Below are 19,181 nucleotides of genomic sequence, written 5' to 3' on the forward strand. Positions count from 1 at the left end.
GGAATAACGGGCCGTTAATGGGTATAAAGTGATACACTGTTCATTACGGGCCAGTTTCACAACGGGTCGTTAATGGGCCAAGAGTTACAAAGGTCCTCATATGGGCCGAAAGAAGTCATGGGCCACACATGGGCCGGAAGTTAAAATGGGCTTAATCATATTGGACGGCCCAGATGACGCTACTGGGCCTAATTCGGATAGGGTGTAACGGGCCCTCGGTTAGCGGGATGTAAATGGGCTATATGCGAACAGGCCGTTAACAGGCTTTCCGTGGGCCGGCCCGCCACCTTTTGACCAAGTCAAATGGGTCGGCCTTTTCACAGGAATGGGCCTCTGTTGGGCCGTGCCACGTGTCGACGTATCATAGGCGCCTTCTGTCCAATGAGTAGATGACATCTGTCCCAACGGTGAGCCGACACGTGTTTCCTCCAGCCAATGATGATTTACACGTGGAAAATCCCCATTGGTCGGGGCTGTTAACGGGTTATCGGATCCAAAACCCGACCCGATAGCTTAACGGCGTTCCGTTACGGTGGATGCCACGTGTCGGTCACCCTTGACGAAAGCAGTTCTGTGACGCGCGATTTATCGTCATGGAAGTGGACACTTCCATGATGATAATTTTGGTAATGTCATGGAACACTTCTACGACATCACAGGTATGACTATCTTGATTCTGTCATAAATTTGTCATGGATGTACATGCATGACAAAAAACGCGACCTACTGTGACAAACACGTATCATCACGGACGTGTATTTTTTTGTAGTGCTTATAGCCCTCAAGTCTACAGATATTAAGATCATCTTGGGTATGGAATGGATGAAAGCTCATTATTCCAAGATTGATTGTTACACCAGGTTCGTTCAGCTTACACACCCATCTGGCAAGATAGTCATTGTCTCCACTAGAGTTGCAAGGTGTCAGCTCTATTCTCTTAATGCCAGCCCTCTTCCAGACCTTGAAGATATCCTGGTAGTCCGTGACTTTCCGTATGTCTTTCTAGAGGAACTGCCAGGTGTCCCACCTGACAGAGATGTAGAGTTCGTCATAGATCTTATCCCAGGAACCGCTCCAATCTCTAGGAGACCTTACAAAATGGCACCCTTAGAACTAGTCGAGATTAAGAAACAACTTGATGAGTCCTTGCAAAAGGGTTTCATCCGTCCTAGTTCTTCTCCTTGGGCTTGCCCCGTCCTCTTCGTCAAGAAGAAGGATGGTACGGATCGGATGGTTGTAGATTATCGTCCTGTTAATTTGGTCATGATAAAGAACAAGTATCCGCTCCCCAGGATCAACGATCTGTATGATCAACTCGCTGGATCCTCAGTCTTCTCTAAGATGGATTTGAGGTTAGGCTACCACCAAATCAAGATCAGAAACGGGGACATTCCTAAGACGGCCTTTGTCACTCATTATGGCCAGTACGAGTACACCATCATGTCCTTCGGTCTAACCAACGCTCCAGCTACATTCTCCCGTTTGATGAACTCAATCTTCATGGAGTACTTAGATAAGTTCGTCGTGGTTTACCTCGATGACATTCTTATTTACTCGAAGAACGAGGAATAGCATGCCGAACATCTTAGACTTGTGTTAGAAAAACTCAGAGAGCACCGCCTTTATGCCAAGTTCTCCAAGTGTGAATTTTGGTTGCCAGAAGTGACCTATCTAGGCCACGTGATCTCTGGTAAGGGCATTCATGTCAATCCCGAGAGAGTTAAGGCCGTTCTTGATTGGGCTCCACCTAAAACCGTTAAACAAGTCAGGAGTTTCCTTGGTCTAGCCAGCTATTGTAGCCGCTTTGTTGAAAACTTCTCCAAAGTAGCCAAACCCCTCATGGAACTTCTCAAGAAGGATAAAAAGTTTGAGTGGTCCCCACAGTGTGAGTACAGTTTTCAGGAACTGAAAAGACGCCTGACTTCTGCTCCCATACTTGTGCCACCGGATTTCACTAAAGACTTTGTTATCTATTGCGGTGCCTCACGACAGGGACTAGGTTGCATTCTTATGCGCAGGACCATCATGTGATTGCCTATCCATCCTGACAGTTGCATCCACATGAGGAGAATTATCCTACACATGATCTAGAGCTTGCAGTCGTAGTCTATGCACTCAAGACCTGGCGACATTACCTTCTTTGTAAACGTTGAGAGATCTACACCGATCACCAGAGTCTCAAGTATATCTTCACACAACCAGATCTGAACCTTAGGCAAAGACGTTGGTTGGAGGTGATCCCAGATTATAATCTAGGGATTACCTACACCCCAGGCAAAGCCAATGTCATGGCTGATGCGCTAAGCCGTAAATCCTATTGCAACAATCTCATGTTGCAGCAAGGCCAACCACTTCTCCATGAGGAATTTTGTAAGCTTAACCTTCACATTGCTCCTCAAGGATTCCTTTCTACCTTGGTGGCGAAGCCTACTATTGTGGATCATATCATAGAAGTCCAGAAGCATGATACGGGAATCTCCCGAATCAAGAAAAATATCTCCAAGGGAGTAGCTGGTTGTTTCTCTATGGATGAACGAGGTGTTGCTTACTTTGGGAACCGCTTGGTGGTTCCCAAGAGTCAGCAGATGTAGCAATTGATCCTTAAGGAGGCGCATGAATCCCCTCTCACGATTCATCCCGGTAGTACTAAGATGTATCAGGATCTACGCCAGAGGTTTTGGTGGACTAGGATGAAGAGAGAAATCGCCGACTTCATTGCCAATTGTGACGTTTGTCAACTCGTTAAGGCAGAGCATCAAAGGCCTGCTTGCATCCTTCAGCCTTTAGCCATTCCTGAGTGGAAATGGGATAAAGTTGGTATGGACTTCATCACCGGCTTTCCCAGGACCAAGAGAGGGAATAACGCTATCTTCGTAGTCATTGATCAACTCTCCAAAGTGGCGCACTTCCTACCTGTTCGAGAGAGTATCAATGCTAGTCAGCTCGCTGGCTTGTATATTTCTTGAATAGTGTCACTTCATGGTGTTCCACTAGAGATCAATTCAGACCGTGGTAGTCTTTTCACTTCTCATTTCTGGGAGAGTTTCCAAACTGCCATGGGAACCCATCTTTCCTTCAATGCCGCTTTCCACCCTCAGTCGAGTGGTCAGGTGGAAAGGGTCAACCAAATTCTCGAAGACATGCTTAGAGCTTGCCTTATCTCATATGGTATGGATTAGGAGAAATGTCTTCCTTTTGCCGAGTTTTCTTATAACAATAGCTATCAATCCAGTCTCAAGAAAGCTCCTTTTGAGATTCTCTATGGACGAAGATGTCGAACACCTTTGAACTGGTCAGAAACCGGTGAAAGACAATTCTTTGGACCGGACATGATCCAGGAGGCAGAAGAGCAAGTTCGCATCATTCGTGAGAATTTGAAAATAGCCCAGTCTCGTCAAAAGAGCCAGTATGACCGTCATCATAAGGATATGACTTATGAAGTTGGCAACAAAGCTTACCTTCGGGTTACTCCTTTGAAGGGTACCCATCATTTCGATATCAAGGGCAAGTTGGCTCCTCGTTACATTGGTCCTTTTCGCATTCTCGCTAAACGAGGAGAGGTTGCCTACCAGTTGGAACTACCCCCACATCTTTCTCGAGTTCATGATGTCTTCCACGTCTCCCAACTCAGGTGTTGCTTCTCGGATCCCATCCACGCAGTGGACCACGAAACGCTTGATCTCCAAGATAACCTCACATATCGAGAGTACCCTGTTCGCATTCTTGATCAAGCAGAGCGTGTCACTCGACGTCATAACATCAACTTTCTCAAGGTTCAGTGGTATCATCATTCCGAGAGAGAAGCTACTTGGGAGCGAGAAGATCGTCTTCGACTAGAGTACCCCACTTTCTTTCCGTCGACCCCTGAATCTCGGGACGAGATTCTTTCAAGTGGGGGCGAGTTGTCACATCCCTAGTTCTGGTATGACCTAGACTAGCTAGTCATGTGTGCATCATGTTTAAATTCCATTTAAATTTGAAATGGGGATTTGTGAAACCCTCGGAATCATTTCTGGAAATGACCCAGATAAAAATTGCTCAAAAAAGGTCCAAGAAAATGTTCATGTTGCTCTCTGAAAATATTGGACAGAGATACAAATCAAACCAATATTTTCAGGAGCTCATAAGTATTTATTTTGGGCATTTGGAATTAATGCAGTAATTATTTGCTTTGGATATATATTGTTTTATATATATATAGTGCAAAAATTATGCCAGTTATTGAGGAGCTCTGGAATAATACCACTAACCCCTACAAAAATTGGCATAAGAAAATAAAATGGTTTAGTATTTTTTATTAAACCAAACAAATGTCAGAAAAATAGAAAAGGAACAGAAATGGAAAAAAACCTACCTATGCTTACCTGCGGCCCAGCTGGACCAGCCCACCAGCGCCGTCGTCCTCCTGGCGCCAGTGGGCCAGGCGTGTGGCCGGTGTGCGTGCACGGCCGTGCCGCCACGCCACCTGCCTGCCTGGCCTCCCCCTCATCGCCTGGAAGCCCCGCGCGACGCCACGCGACGCCCTGCGCCTCTCTCACTCTCTCTCACTCTTCCTCCTCCCCTGGTTCTCCCTCTCGCGACCCGCCCGAGCGCTGTCGTCGCCGCCGCTCGCCGTTGCCGCGCCCACCACCATGGCCTCGCCTCTCCGACAAGCCCAAGAGCTCCGCCTCCTCGCGCTGAAGCCCTCCGTCGAGCCACACAAGCTGGAGCACCCCGTGGAGCCGTCGCCGTCGCCATCTTCGCCTCCGGCCGCCGTGGATCCCCATCGCTGCCCTGCCATCTCCAGTGCATCCTCGAGCTCGCTGACGACACCATCGAGTCCACCGTGAGCTCCTGCCTCGTTCCCCTCTCTCCGTTTCGCCGTTCCCGCGTTGTAGCCCCGATCCCCACCACGGCCGTAGCTCCTCGCCGCCGTCCATGTCACCATCATCGCCCTGGCCACCGCAGCCCGCAACCGAGCGTGTCGTCGTGCTCTTGGTGACGCCAGGAGGCCGTAGAGCCTCTCCGCTCACTCCCCCGTGCCCCGCAGCACCTCACGCACTTGGTTGTGCTCCGGCCGCCGCCGTGAGCTCTGCTCCGGTGAGCTCCGGCACCCCCACGATCTCCCGCGTGTCCCACTGGATGCACACGAGCCTAGGCTTCGTGTAGGTGGTCTCCGCCGCGCGTTTGGTCGCCGAACCGATGATTCTGAGCCCCTCCGCCGCGTTCGGCCTCGCCGGCGGCTAAACGCCGGTGGGGTTGACCGTGTTGACCTCGCTGGACTGTCAGGTGGGCCCCCTAAGGCAGGTGATTAGCTTAGGGCTAATCACCGTTAACTAACTCCCTTACACTGACCAGTGGGCCCAGCCCCACTAATCCTGTAATTAGGATAAACTAACCCCCATGTTTAACCCCGAGACATTGTTGTGTGGGCCCCACACGTCAGGTTTGACCCAGTCAGAGTTGTTGACTTGCTGATGCAAGCATGACGCAGTGCTGATGCAATAATTTATTTTCTGGTTTTAAAATAAATCAGGAAATTCCAGAAAATGCCATAAACTTCAAAAAATCATAGAAATTCAACCGTAGCTCAGATTGAAATAATTTATATATGAAACATTAGAAGAAAAATTCAATCTATCCATATGTACTAGTTTCATGCATGAAAAAACAACTTATACCTGCTGTATAAGTGAAACACTATAATGGCATTTATAAAGAGCTTACTTTGGAGATGCATTTGAATCTTTGGTTCAAATGGACTTCAAGCAAATGAATGCTAGCTGCATTATCTCAAACAGCATCACATCTACATGCCATGATCATGCATCATATTGTTGCATATGCTTGTGTTCTGATTGTTGGCATCGTTCCTTCTCGATAGGTCCTGCTCCGGAGAGTGCTCGAGAGTACATGTCTGTGAAGCAGTGCCTCCCTTGTTGATCTACCAGGCAAGCAAACCCTCTTATTCATTCCGATACAATCCTACTCTCTCGTTCCTGCTCTCTGTTATTGCATTAGGACAACAACGATTCAATTGCTACTTTGTGTTGCGGTAGTTGAACCCATTCCTCTGCATGACCTGTCATTGCCACAGTAAATAGTTGAAACCCACTAGCATGTGTAGGAGTTGATTGAACCCATTGTTGTGTTCCTACCATGCCATGCTTGCTATTGCTTAGAGTGTGTCAGGTCTGATTCATTGGGAATGAATTGGAGTGCGGTGTTCTATGTTCTGATGCTGAGAGTGAAGTGTGTGAACATGATTTGGTAAAGGTAGCGGTGAGAGGCCATGTAGGAGTACATGGTGGGTTGTCTCACTAGAACCGTCCTTAAGCACTGAGTTCTGTGTATGTTGTCCAATGACTAGCTACTAGCACGCATTGGAATGCTTAAGTGCCCCTCTCGACTTATTAACCAACGTGATCTCTATCCAGGAGTCGCAACTAGTTTATGGTGTTTGTAGGTAGTGTTATTTTTCTACCAAGCGGCACCCGGCAGGGTGGGCTTGGGACAGACTAGGCACACGTGGCCTGGTGTACCGAGTGGCACCCGGAAGGTGGGCTCGGGAACCCTGCACACATCGTTTGGGGCCGTGATGGAAACCTCGGCCGGACTCCCTTACGGATGGAACCCGAATAAGCGATAAACCTGGACTAGAGTCTTGTGTGGTTAGTCAGGTCGTGGCCGACACCCTCGCCAGGCTTCCGCTTGAAGGTTGCCGAGATACATGACGTGTACATGGCGGTAAGTGGCGAGAGCGTGTGTGAAGAAGTACACCCCTGCGGGGTTAACATGATCTATTCGAATAGCCGGGTCCGCGGTTATGGACTTCTTGGACGCTTACGTGGTACATAGACAACTTGAAGTGGATGCTCTAAAACGCTCAAGACAAGTGTGAGTGCTATGGATGGCCTTCTCGTAGGGAGACGGGGATGAATCCATAGTAGTGTATTGTGTGGTGGTTAGTGGACTCGTGTGCGCCATCTCACCTCAAAGAAATTTCTCGTAGTCGTAGAACAGGATAGCCACTGAGTCAAAGCTGGCTTGCTGCAACTAAACCCCACATTACCCTCTTGATACAAATGCATGTATGATAGGATCTGATGTAAGTCTTGCTGAGTACATTTGTACTCATGTTGCTTTATTTATGTTTTTGCAGCGGAGACTTCGGTCTTACTAGTTTACGTGGACTTCGACAAGTAGCTTGTACCTCAGCTACGGTCTTGATCGGATGTTGTAGATGGTCAGGCTCTTCAGCTTTTTTCATTTGTAGATGTCTGTACTCAGTCATGTAATACTTCGGCTTGTTGCTTGAATGCTCTGTATGTTGGGTCATGTGACCCCTGTTTGTAATAAATGCTCTGATGGCTCTTTGAGCCTTATCTATATGAGTTGTTGAGTTATGTTGTGATGCCATATTGTACAACACATACTTGCATGTTATGCGTACGTGTAATGTGTATTGCTATGTGTGGGATCTGACTATTTAGTTGTTTATCTGTAGTAGCCTCTCTTATCGGGAAATGTCTCCTAGTGCTTCCACTGAGCCCTGGTAGCTGGCTACTGCTCCGGAACACTTAGGTTGACCGGCATGTGTCCTTCTTCATTCATGTGTCTGTCCCTTCGGAGAAATGTCACGCAGTGTCTACCGGAGTCCTGTTAGCCTGCTACAGCCCGGATTCTCCGGAGTCCTGGTAGCCCGGCTGCTACAGCCCGAGTTCACTCGCTGATGACCTACACGTTCGTTGTTGGGTCATGTATGCCTATCCCTGTAAGTTAGTGCCACTTTGGGTTCACGACTAGCCATGTCAGCCCGGGTTTCTTTGTCATATGAATGCTAGCGACACTATCATATACGTGTGCCAAAAGGCGCAAACGGTCCCGGGTATGGTAAGGCGACACCCGTGGAAATACCGTGCGTGAGGCCGCAAAGTGATATGAGGTGTTACATGCTAGATCGGTGTGACTTAGGATCGGGGTCCTGACAAGATGCAGCAAATCAAGAAGATCCATGATGGGGGAGGGATGGGGCTGGGGAAGGTGAGCAGATCTATTGGTTTACCTCTGAACTCCCATGTTTCTGCTGCTTCTTCTTCTTCCTCTGCTTTTTTCTAGGTGTTTTTAGATCAACAGTTTCATGGATAGCGCATTGCAGGGCGTGAAGCTTTTGGGATCTAAGGAGGATGAACCTTGCCTCTTTCTTGGGGGACAAGAAGATGGGGTCGATGCTCTGGCGGCTGGCGCCTGGAATGGGAGGGGAGGAGAGGTGGGGGTGAGGGAAAGCGGGATGGGAGGGATCACGTGAGGGGGGAGGGAAAATGGGGATGGAACGATCACGTGAGTCAGGGACTAGGTGATTGCAGGGAACGCTACCTTTTCTGTCTGAGGGGGAGACAAAATTTACCTTTTCGGGGAGGCCGCCAGGGAACGCTAGGGAGCCGCCGGCTCCACATGAATATATATCGTCCATCTTTCTTCGGATACAATTTTGTATTCTCTTTCCTTCCATGTACTAGTGCCAAGCACACGCGGGGTCGATGAAGGCTCTCGATTCGGACGCACGGTACGCGGCGACCGCGGGAGGGGAGGGGTGCCAGCTCCACATGCGATCCATGCGAGATAGATTTGGTCTACGGTTTGTGCCGTCAGCAAAGGACACGCACGCACGCACGCACGCACGGGAGGAGTGACACGACGGCTTTTCGGCGACGGCGACGGCGACCGCGACCCTTGAATAGCTTTCGCGCTCCCGCACCGGCTCGGCCTGTATACACTCGAGCGCATGCATGCATGTAGACATGCACATGTCCGACAAGATCGCCCCCTGCGATATCGCAGCATGCGTTCGGGTCTCGCTGTTTCGAGAGGAGGGAGGTGATGCATGCGTGCGTACGTCCGTCGTCGGCGAAAACGGTCAACACTGTGCGTGCACGCATGGGTGGTGAGTGGTGACTGTCCACGTCGGTCCGTCCGCCGCAGGCTCCTCCCCTCCATTGAAGCGCCGTCAATCAGGGCCTCTCCTCTCTCTCTCTCTACATGTGCATAGCTAGTGTCAGTGACAAGTACAGTCATCCCGTGTACTCCCACGTACCTGCGGAATGTACGTGCGTGACGCCATCACCACGAGCTGGGAGCTTGGACTAGACAGTAGTACTCGTGCTCGTAGCACTACTACCAGTACATGCACGCGTGCGAGTCTGCGAAGTGGAGAAAGTCTCTCCCGCTCGTACGACCCCATCATTACAGTACAGGCACGAGCGACGGGGAGAGAGAGAGAGAGAGAGAGAGATACGTACGTTTTGGTAGTACATTCTGGCCAGTGAGTGAAAGGGAGAGCTGACGAGAAATCGTTGTTTTTTCGGCAGAGAATTGGCGCTGGTCTCCGTTCTAGAGTCAGCTCAGTGGCTCTGCATGCATGCTGGCCTCTGCTTTGAGCCTTTGACCGACCGCGAGAGTGGCGCGCCGTATACGTACGTACGACAACGTACGTGCAGCTTAATTACCACCAGCACCGGACGGCCCGGTGACAAGTTGGCGAGCCTCGCGGACGGTTGGTCGTGACTCGTGAGCACGCGCGCACAGCTATTCTCGGCTTCTGGCTGGGTCGGTCGATGGGAGCGGACAGGAGGTAGGACGGATTGGAGAGTGATCCAAAGCACAAGGTCAGAAGGCATAGTAGTGGCACTCCAGATCCACATGTTCCATCAATGCACGGACAGCTAGCTAGCCTACACGCACACTAGCCAAATACTCTATTTGGCAGCACATCTCTCAACTCTCAAGCCGAACGCGTGAGTGGTCGACGAGTTGAATTGGGTGTCTCGTCTGCCCTCCCCTCCAGTCCAGAGGTCGAGAGTCGAGACAAAGCTAGGGTAGAGAGAGTGATGATCCGTGCCAAGCCTTAAGTTGCATGTGCATGCCTAGGACAGCTCTGCCTCCGTGCGGTACTATGTTCGTGCGTGCGTGCGTGCATGCCCCTGCAGAACTCTCGTCTTCTCCTCTCCTCAACCACTCTGACCGTAAGTGACACTGACGGGTGAGCACTGCTGGGGCCCTACCCTGCCCTAGCCCCTCAACGAGAGATGGCCGGCCTCTGCCGCTCTAACTCTTGTGCCGTCCTTCTCTTCAACTTGAAGCTGATGGTGCTTTGACAGCGAGTGAGAGTGCCTGCTCTCTCATCCTCATTATCGCATAGCGAGCCTGCCCCTGTCCGCTTCGCTTCTCTGCCTGTCGGCCGCACGGCCACATGCGGACATGTCTCACGAAGCTCGGCTGGTTCCTTCCATTCCACGTACCGCAGCCGAACCAACACATTTGAATAGACAAACAGGAAGCCAACCCTGGCGCTCAGTTACCAGAACGAAGCGGGGCACAGCAACAATGCCTCCGCATCCAGTGCAAAGCAAGTGAAAGCTCACAAGGAAAATGCAAGTGCGACCAACAACAAGCAGGGAACTGAAAAAAGGAAACCCAAGACAGAAGAAGAATGCTCGTGTTTTCCCACAGCTGAGAGGAAAGCTCGTACAACCAAGGGTTAGGATTCACCCACACGCCCGCGGCAGCGTGCACCTGGACGGCAAGGAAGCAGCTAGTGATTATCATCACCCTCCTGGAGTACTATTAAGTTACAGTCAAAAGATTGTCCACTGTACAATTAATACAAGTATATAGGTATATAATCCATGTCATGGCCCCAACCCAAGCCAACCTATCTGCACTGCAAGCCACTCACCTCTCCCACGCTCGTGGATTTTACAACACAAATTCTTCTACAGGCTACATCCAAGTAAGTAAAGCCTCACATGCTAGGGTTTGAATAAACGAATCGCCACCATAAATAAAATGAATCAGCTTGAGGAGAACGATGGCGCAGACCATTGACAGTTGAGACAAAACTCAACGGGTCCGCTGCCCGGCCATATGTATGCCTGCTTGCAGAAGCTGGGCATATCAAGGGCCGACGCGGTTGATTGCCAGCACTTGCGCAACAGCAGCGCCTCTACTCGACTTGAGAGATTTGGGCGAGAAACATAACTCCACTCGGTGTGAGGATGAGACCCAGTTGAATCTTTTTGGGTCGATTCATCAGCACTCTATCCGCAATCTCCTCATCTCCGACTGAAGGGTGGGGCTGGATGTCAGCGTGCGGTATGCCAACATCCTTATATCTTCCCGAGAGCAATCCCTCGAGATCCGTACAAGTTCCCAGAGTGCGCCTTCACTCACGATATCCTTGGCATTCACCTCTACAGAAGGCCAGATTGATACCATAAGCATAACTACATGCGATTGCTATCACGATTTATCTGAGTTGTATGAGAGAGAGAGAGAGGGGGGTAACCATGTTGCGCCAAATGGCACAGTGCTAGCTCGATGTGCCGCCTGATTGGGGCAGCCTCATTATTCGCGTTTTTTACGATCCAAGGAAGTGCCCCATCATCCACCAATAATGATCTCCCCACCTTGTTTCCTGATGGAATAGAAATATGCATATCTTAGTAACAAAAAATATCGATCTCAAAAGAAAAATTATGTGGGACTGCAATGTACTCCCTCCGTAAACTAATATAAGAGCGTTTAGATCACTAAAGTAGCGATCTAAATGCTCTTATATTAGTTTACAGAGGGAGTATCAAGGGTCTAGCTAATATGTGTATCCACATAATGCAGGGATGTCGTACAAAGTTTGAATGAACTTGAAAATTCATGTCCGTGCCGCCATTAATTCATTACCTTGAGTAGCTGCTCTAGATTCACATTTTGCAAAGTTTGCAATGCCACGAGCAATTTGAGCAAGGACATCAGGATGGCCACACTTGACCATTCCCAGCAATGCTTTAATTCCACCTTCTCCTCTTAAACGAGTTTGCAGTTTGTCTGGTTCAAGAAAAATGTGAAGTTAGGGAAATAGCCACATGGATAGAATGATGTATGTATTGTTCAAGTAAACATCAAATTATTTGTAGAATATGTAGGCTCCTACATGAGCCTTTAAGTAATCTACCTTTTTTCCAAAAAGTAATCTAAATTTTGCATGTGTTTCGGCACGTTAAATTCTTAAGATAATAGAGCGCTTGCTTCAGCAAACCAGCAGAATATAGTTACCATTGCCACACAGGTTAGCAATAGCTCCGGCCACCATTCTTAGAGTTTGTGGGTCCTCCGCATCAGATGCTGTCATTGACAACAAGGTTACACCACCTTGAGCCATTATAAGATCTTGGTTCGTTTCTGCATATGTAGATTATCACGATAAGATAAGAAGGCATTTTCTACCATAGAAAAAAATCACTAGTTAATACTTCTATTCATGAATTATAAACGAAATACTGCTGGGTTACTAACCATTCATTGCAAGATTAGCAATTGCTCCTGCTGCTACTCTGCGTATGGTCTCATCCTCAGAGCTCCTAAGCAGCATTAGGAGGGAAGTGAGGCCACCTGCTTCTACAATCTTTTCTTGATTTGCCTCTGAAGTATGGAAGGTCAAATATAGTTACTTCACAATTATGTGAAATTAGTGCATAATCATATGATGTTCGGGGCAAAGTTGAGCAAATAAATGCAACTATTTGCAAGTTGTGGCCAAAGAGTGAGAATCGACATGAGCAAGCAAGCATCAGATGTCGCACCAAAAAATACATATTTACATTAAACAGTGATGTTTAGTGCCCGGGTTAAATTGAAGTAGAAGCTGAAAAACACAGCTGCAATATCCTAATATCTAACCAGGAGCTAATTCAGAGATCAGTAACATGCTTATAGATAAGTGCTACTGTATCATTTCATCATGTAGCAACATGCAGCAAATGGTGATGCCTAAAAATCAACTTCAAATATATGAAATCAACTTCATCATGTAGCACAGCTCGCACAGGCCCTTGGACGGCCCTGAACATACCCATGCAACAAATGCAACAATGGCATGTAAAACAATATGTAGCAGCTTTATATCTAACTAAAACAATGTGAAGCTTATACCTTCAGCCGCCAGATTCGCGACAACTTTCACGGCATGAACACGAACATCAGGTTCTTCTGACTCAAGCAATGACAATATCTTCTGTAACCCAACTGAAACAGATTGGGGGGCAACTTTCATCAAAAGATCAATCACACTCTAGAGATGTCAATCAGCTCAAATGACAGTTATGGTAAAGACTAAAAACAGGGACAAAACGCTGTAGTGGTTTCATCATGGTTTAAATCAATATTCTCATTGTTGCCTTTGATTCCGCGATAGCTGTATTAATTCACAAGATCATACAGTACTGTTTTATCATTATCATCACTATATATGATGCGTGTGTAAGTACTACATACAAAATATTTCCTCAAAATGTGTCAGGTGTCACATTTGATTGCTCTGCTATGGTGTCTCTGCCATGATATGTAAGTTTGTAAGGAAGCAAAAAACACACTTAAGGACTAGGTATCATTTGTTTTCAGAAAACAGAATTATTTTGCACCACTTTTTATAACCAGGGAAATAACTGGTAGAGTAATACTTTTAAGCTAATCATTTGGTTTTACAGTTTGGAGATGCTTTAAAGAACAAGAGGGTCAAATAAAGCAGAATTTGGAAGGCAATCATGAGAGAATCAGGTGTAGAACCAAAACCAGTGGCAGGGAAAAAACTCGACTATTTGAAATTTTCAACACTGCAGGCAAGATTTCATTCTCGAGAATAAGTAATAAATACCTTGCTCAAAGAGTTTCGCGACTGGCGCCTTAGGTCCATTGCTCTGCTCTCTAGGCTGTGAATTCCGAGAGTGAGACATCAAAGAATCTAAACCAGGAAATATTTTTCCTGGTCCATCTCCTGTGTCAAGGCCCATTCTTGTCTGATTGAAACGAAATGAAAGGCACATTATGGATCTTAGGATAGAACTATAGTACTCATTAGAAGTAAAAAAGGGAAACGAGTTCCAACAAATTGTAGATGGCTGGATGCATTGAATAAAGACAGTATATTCAACATAATAGGGAAGGCTACAAGTCAAGTAATATTTATGAGTTTGCTTGAACTAAAATTGGTTAGCCAAAGAACTTGATAATGCTTTTACAAGGTGAAACATTCAAAAAGAATAATAATTACGTTGTTGGCAGGGAATCACCAAATAAATACAAAACAATAGATACACCACTTGTTAAATTAAAAATAATAATTTCACATCATTCGAAACGTTACTAATAACATAAAAACTAGCATCAGCAGTAAGTCCTACCTCATCAGCATCCAGACTTAACTGCATTAACTGACTTTTCAAAACAGCTATTTCTTCTTCAAGTTTATCTTTTTGGCTAGCTTCAGTATCCAACATTCTCCGGAGTCTCACTACTTCAGCAGTAGCTGTGGCCTATATAACACGAAAATATGGTTAGCAGCGACAATGAGGAATGAGTTTATTTCAAAAACAATATATGTTTTCCAGTGTGATACTTAATGCTTAAGGTCATCTTTCTAGCAATATATATTGACAGTACCTCCATCTTTTTCCAGTGTGATAATTGATTCTTAAGGTCATTGGACTCGTCTTCAGCAGATTGGCGTAACATTTTCTCATTCTGCAGTAAGTCCTGCACGTCACCATTTGATGTAGACTCCTCTTTAATCTACATTTGAAAAATTGCATGGGTAATCATTTTCAGATTTTACAATACAAGATGTGGCACTTCATCATAACTGATGTCTTATAAAAGATTAAAGATTAACCCATGACTGACCAAATAACCAATAAGTAAAGCTGATCTAATCATGATAAGATGTACCTGTTTCTTAGGTGACTGTTGGTGTACTTTCCACTTCTCTTCTAGTATCTTTATAGAGTCCAAGTATTCTTGATGGTACTTCATTTTCTCATTCTGCAATAAGAAACCACACAGTAAAATGAATACCAAATGAAGTGTCAATCAAGCATGCTAGAGCCAACGTAATAATTTAGGAAGCTTTAAGATCCAGACATTTATACCGAATAAAAAAGAGTTTCCGAAATAAACATAGGATTATTTGTGTTAATATTATGGTACTTATTCTTGATCAAACTCGCCTTTAGAGGGACAATACCGAATAAAAAAGAGTTTCCGAAATAAACATAGGATTATTTGCGTTAATATTATGGTACTTATTCTTGATCAAACTCGCCTTTAGAGGGACACTAGAGAGCCAACAGAGATGCTTCAGAAGAGTTAAATGATGGTAGAGGTGAGAAAATTGAGGAGCCCAGACATGGAAAAGGTATCAACTAAAAAACTATCCAGGCAATTTAAGATTCAAGTTAGTTTATGGTGGAGATCTAGAACCAAGTTTACACCTATGGAATTCAGCAAATTAAGACTACTGATGCCCCAAAACTTATATTTATTCTCTAACTAAAGGTAAAAAATATAAGAAGCGCGGTCAAATTCCTAGAAAAAATAGTGCCCTCATGGAGTTCAACGCACACAGAACAGAAGTAAAAGAACATTATGATGGAAGCAAACCTCTAGAGAAACTTTGCATTCCTTTTCTGCCTCAGCAACACGGTATTGAGCTTCTGCTGTTATTCGTTCAATTTCATCATCAAAATATTTGCGTTGCCTTTCATTTTCTGCGATTAACTTGTCCAATTCAATATCAAGTCTCCGACACAAACTTTTGTAGTCAAATTCTTCCTTTAATTTCACCATGTTCTGAACCTTCATTGCCTAGAATGAGACATTAAAGTAAATGTTATTACATAAACGAAGCAAATCAGAATAGTTCTCCTACACTTCCATGGAATCAGGAGATTGCCAGTTGGTCAAGATAAGAAAAAATAAAGCAATTAAATATATCTTAGTGTAAGATCATACTCTTTGTCCAAACATTATTGTACTTGTAGTCTCCCCCCTATGTCTTGGAGATGGACCAATCGTCACAACCAATGAAGTTCTTGCAGTGCCTATGAAATCCAGCAACAGAAGCACCTGTGAGAACAAATAACTGCAATAGCCTACAGGCAACAAGGCGTACAAAGGCAGGCCTTCCTAGCTTTGCAATAAGATGGCTGATGACCTAGCTATGTCAAATCACTTTCACTTTTGACCAAACCAAGGGAATTTACCTCCAAACGAATCTTTAAGCAACCTAGTAAGCTTGGAATCACGAACAGGTACATGTGCGCTGCTTTCAGCAAGTGCATTGATGCATTTTCCTAGTGAACTTAGGGACAAGTTAATAGACTTCGCCTCTTCTAATGTATGACCCTCGCTTCCTGCACAACATCAATTTTCAGCTCTACAGGGTTGCAGTTTACAGTAAAGATAATTATCTCAAGACGAAGATATAAAATTGTAGGAAGGCGTAACATTTTTAAGAAAAAATGTGCCAAATTTTATCGATGAGAATGCACTTACCAGATTTATCTATTCGCTCGGATCCTGCCAGGTCTACAACTACAAGCTTGCTTTTCCTGACAATAGGTGGTCGTAGAGAGTCCATCATTGAAGACGAATGCCCATTTTCAGCAGACATACTAACATTCATTTCACTTCTACCTTTTACAGCCCTTCTGACATTTACCTTCACCAAAGATAATCACAGAAGGTCAAAAAAATTACCACAGTAGTCGTAATCATGTGCTAATAGGCAGCAAGATCAAAGAACATAAAGATTACCATGAGAATTGCATGACTACGAGATGACTCTGTATTTAACTTTGTGTTTGCAGCAACACGATGAGCTTCACCAATTCTTAAAAGGTCCATAAAACTCTTCTGGTCTCTAACCTCAACTACAGTGGCCCCAGGCAACGAAACATCCCCTGTTCTTGGGTCTTCTACAATGGCTATGTTATCATTTACGGGATCAAGGAGATCTTGTATCATTTCCATATACAACTGCAATGACAACCCAATACAGAGTTACGGTAAGAGAACTGTATAAAGTTGTGCACAAATTCAAAACGAAGGCAGAAGATAAAATCACACAGAAGCCAAGCATCACAAACCTGTAGATAAGATAGTGATACTGTATCAGTCTCAGGGGTTATATCAGCAAGAATATCCTCCATTGCACGGACCATGATTCCCCGTGCAGCAGTATCTTCATCACCAAGCCTTCCAAGTGTAAAAGTCTTGCCAGTACCAGTCTGCCCATATGCCATAACTGTACCATTATATCCCTCCAAAACGCTCTGCAGAACGCGGACATCGTTGACATTGGTAAGAAAGTAACACATAGCAGGAGTATTGGTAAAAATAAACAAATGGCAGGAGTAAAACTGAAGGCCATGACACAATAAGAAAGTTCCAAGAGTTCAACTCCAGGTTTCGTCTATCACGTCAGCTACTCCCTCAGTTCACTATTATAAGATGTTTTGGATATTTCAATATGGACTACATACAGACTGGAAAGAGTGAACAAACACACTAAAATGTCTATATACATCCGATTCAGAAAGAAGTTAGAACATCTTATAATAATGAACAGAGGGGGTACTTGGCTAAAGTTTCAGATTTTATTACATGACATATCAACACCCACGCCAAAAGTCATTTGAAATTCTGCTAAGAATATCTATCCACAAAATATAGGTTAAAAGCAACAAGCTTGCAACATGCAAATGTATATTGTTTGTTGGAGATTTCACTAAGAGCACAAGCTACTGTGATTACTGATGTATCAATGTTAGAAGTTCACATACCTCCACAACTGGTTTAGCAACAACTTCATACACTCTCTTTTGTGAAGAAAACTCTGTAAGCACTTCATCGAATTCAAATGTGTCGGACTCCCAATTGTTTTTACGAAGCTTTAGTCTTTTGAGCTACACATCAAACGTTAATCCAGCGAGTCCATGGGAAACTTAAATGAATCATATTTCACACAGTGTGCTAAGCAGGAGGTCAAACCTCTGGCTGGAGTTCAACACAGTCGGCAAAATCAGCATCTGCCGCCTGCTCTTCTGCGTTCCGAGGCCTTAGCCTTACAGCAACTCTAACTCTGCTTGAAACTGCAGAAAAAATGGGGGAGGCAAAATTCATTTGGTTAAACAGATGCAGCAGGTGAATCGACATTTCCACGCACACATGCAAATTTGCTTATGAATTTGGAATGATCATGTCAGGCAGAATTGAAGCGTAGCGTGTGCAACCAAAATAATCTAGCGAAAGAAGGCATTTTATCTCATAATATCAACAGGAGAACAGCGTACACCATTTTCAGCAAGTAATTCTTCTGGAATGCAAAAGGCAAATGCAAAACTAATCACCACAAAAAGCAGCGATCTCTCTGCAATCGTAGCACACTTCCCAGCCATGGTAAGTGGATTGTCTACTTTGACGGTTTGACTGCGGTACACAATCTAGTAAGAGAGCTGAGGAACATAAAAGCAAAATTATGGAAGCGCATCTACCAAGCGGGACTCTTCGGTACAACCCGCAGTTACTGAAAGATTGGAAGGGTGGGTGGCGGCTGGGTGCAGTGCCATCATGAGCGGTGCACGAGGCAGCTCGAGGACGAACACCAATGGTCCTAGCTCAACTAAGACCGCATCAGCAATGTCCTCCCGTCGAGGAAACAGCATATTCTAAAATGGGAAGAAAAAATGGGGCAGCACGGCATCCGCTATTGATTTTTTCGCATGATACGATCCAAGGATACTGTGATGCATTCACCAAACGCATCGCGGCCATTTTGTTCTCTCTACAGTTTCTAGACGACGGTGCAGGCGTTGTGCAGCTGCGTCACACTCCATCATCCAGGCAAAGCTCGCGGCGGCGTTACTGAAGGAAGGAGCAGACCCGAAATCCGGAGAGATTCATTCACCATCCCGATCGCACCACCCAAGCAGACACACTCGGCTGTGCCGGCGAACCAAAACCAGCAAAGCTTGAGGAGACGAGGCGGCAGATTCATCCAAACCGCGGGTACCCAGAGAAATGCGGATCAGACCGGACGGCAAACCCCCAAAAAAACCTCTCGCGGGTAGGGTAACAGCGAATCCAAATCGGGATCCGGCTCTAGAGCGGCGGGGCGGGCGGACCTACCTCCGGATTCGGACGAGTTGCGGCCGCCCGCGGCGGGGAGCGGGCCGGAGCTGGTGCGGCGGTACGCGCCGCCAGCCGCGGAGAGGCGGGGCTTCCCGGCGGGCGCCTTGGGCGTGGCGGTGGAGCCCTGCTGCCTGTCCATCTTGCCGCCCGCCCTGGACCCCAGCCCGCCATTCCTGGCGCCGCTC

The 19,181-nt window shown here is 46.1% G+C and overlaps 1 protein-coding gene across 1 annotated transcript; it reads right to left on the reverse strand.

Annotated features, from left to right (window-relative positions):
* Positions 1-10,560: 10,560 nt before the first annotated feature.
* On the reverse strand, positions 10,561-19,150 carry LOC119287904 (kinesin-like protein KIN-UB). Its single transcript, XM_037567524.1, has 19 exons — positions 18,994-19,150; positions 17,857-17,957; positions 17,649-17,771; positions 16,953-17,138; positions 16,621-16,842; positions 16,360-16,525; positions 16,068-16,217; positions 15,817-15,905; positions 15,466-15,669; positions 14,755-14,847; positions 14,470-14,598; positions 14,211-14,342; positions 13,685-13,826; positions 12,964-13,056; positions 12,328-12,453; positions 12,088-12,213; positions 11,716-11,859; positions 11,324-11,452; positions 10,561-11,228 (listed from the first exon to the last, which is right to left on the reverse strand). The coding sequence occupies exons 1-19, from the start codon at positions 19,133-19,135 to the stop codon at positions 11,068-11,070; spliced, it is 2,658 nt and encodes an 885-aa protein (XP_037423421.1). The 5' UTR covers positions 19,136-19,150; the 3' UTR covers positions 10,561-11,067.
* Between the last annotated feature and the right edge of the window lie 31 nt (positions 19,151-19,181).

Source organism: Triticum dicoccoides, chromosome 4A (assembly GCF_002162155.2).
Source record: "Triticum dicoccoides isolate Atlit2015 ecotype Zavitan chromosome 4A, WEW_v2.0, whole genome shotgun sequence".
In the NCBI taxonomy this organism is placed as follows: Eukaryota; Viridiplantae; Streptophyta; class Magnoliopsida; order Poales; family Poaceae; genus Triticum; species Triticum dicoccoides.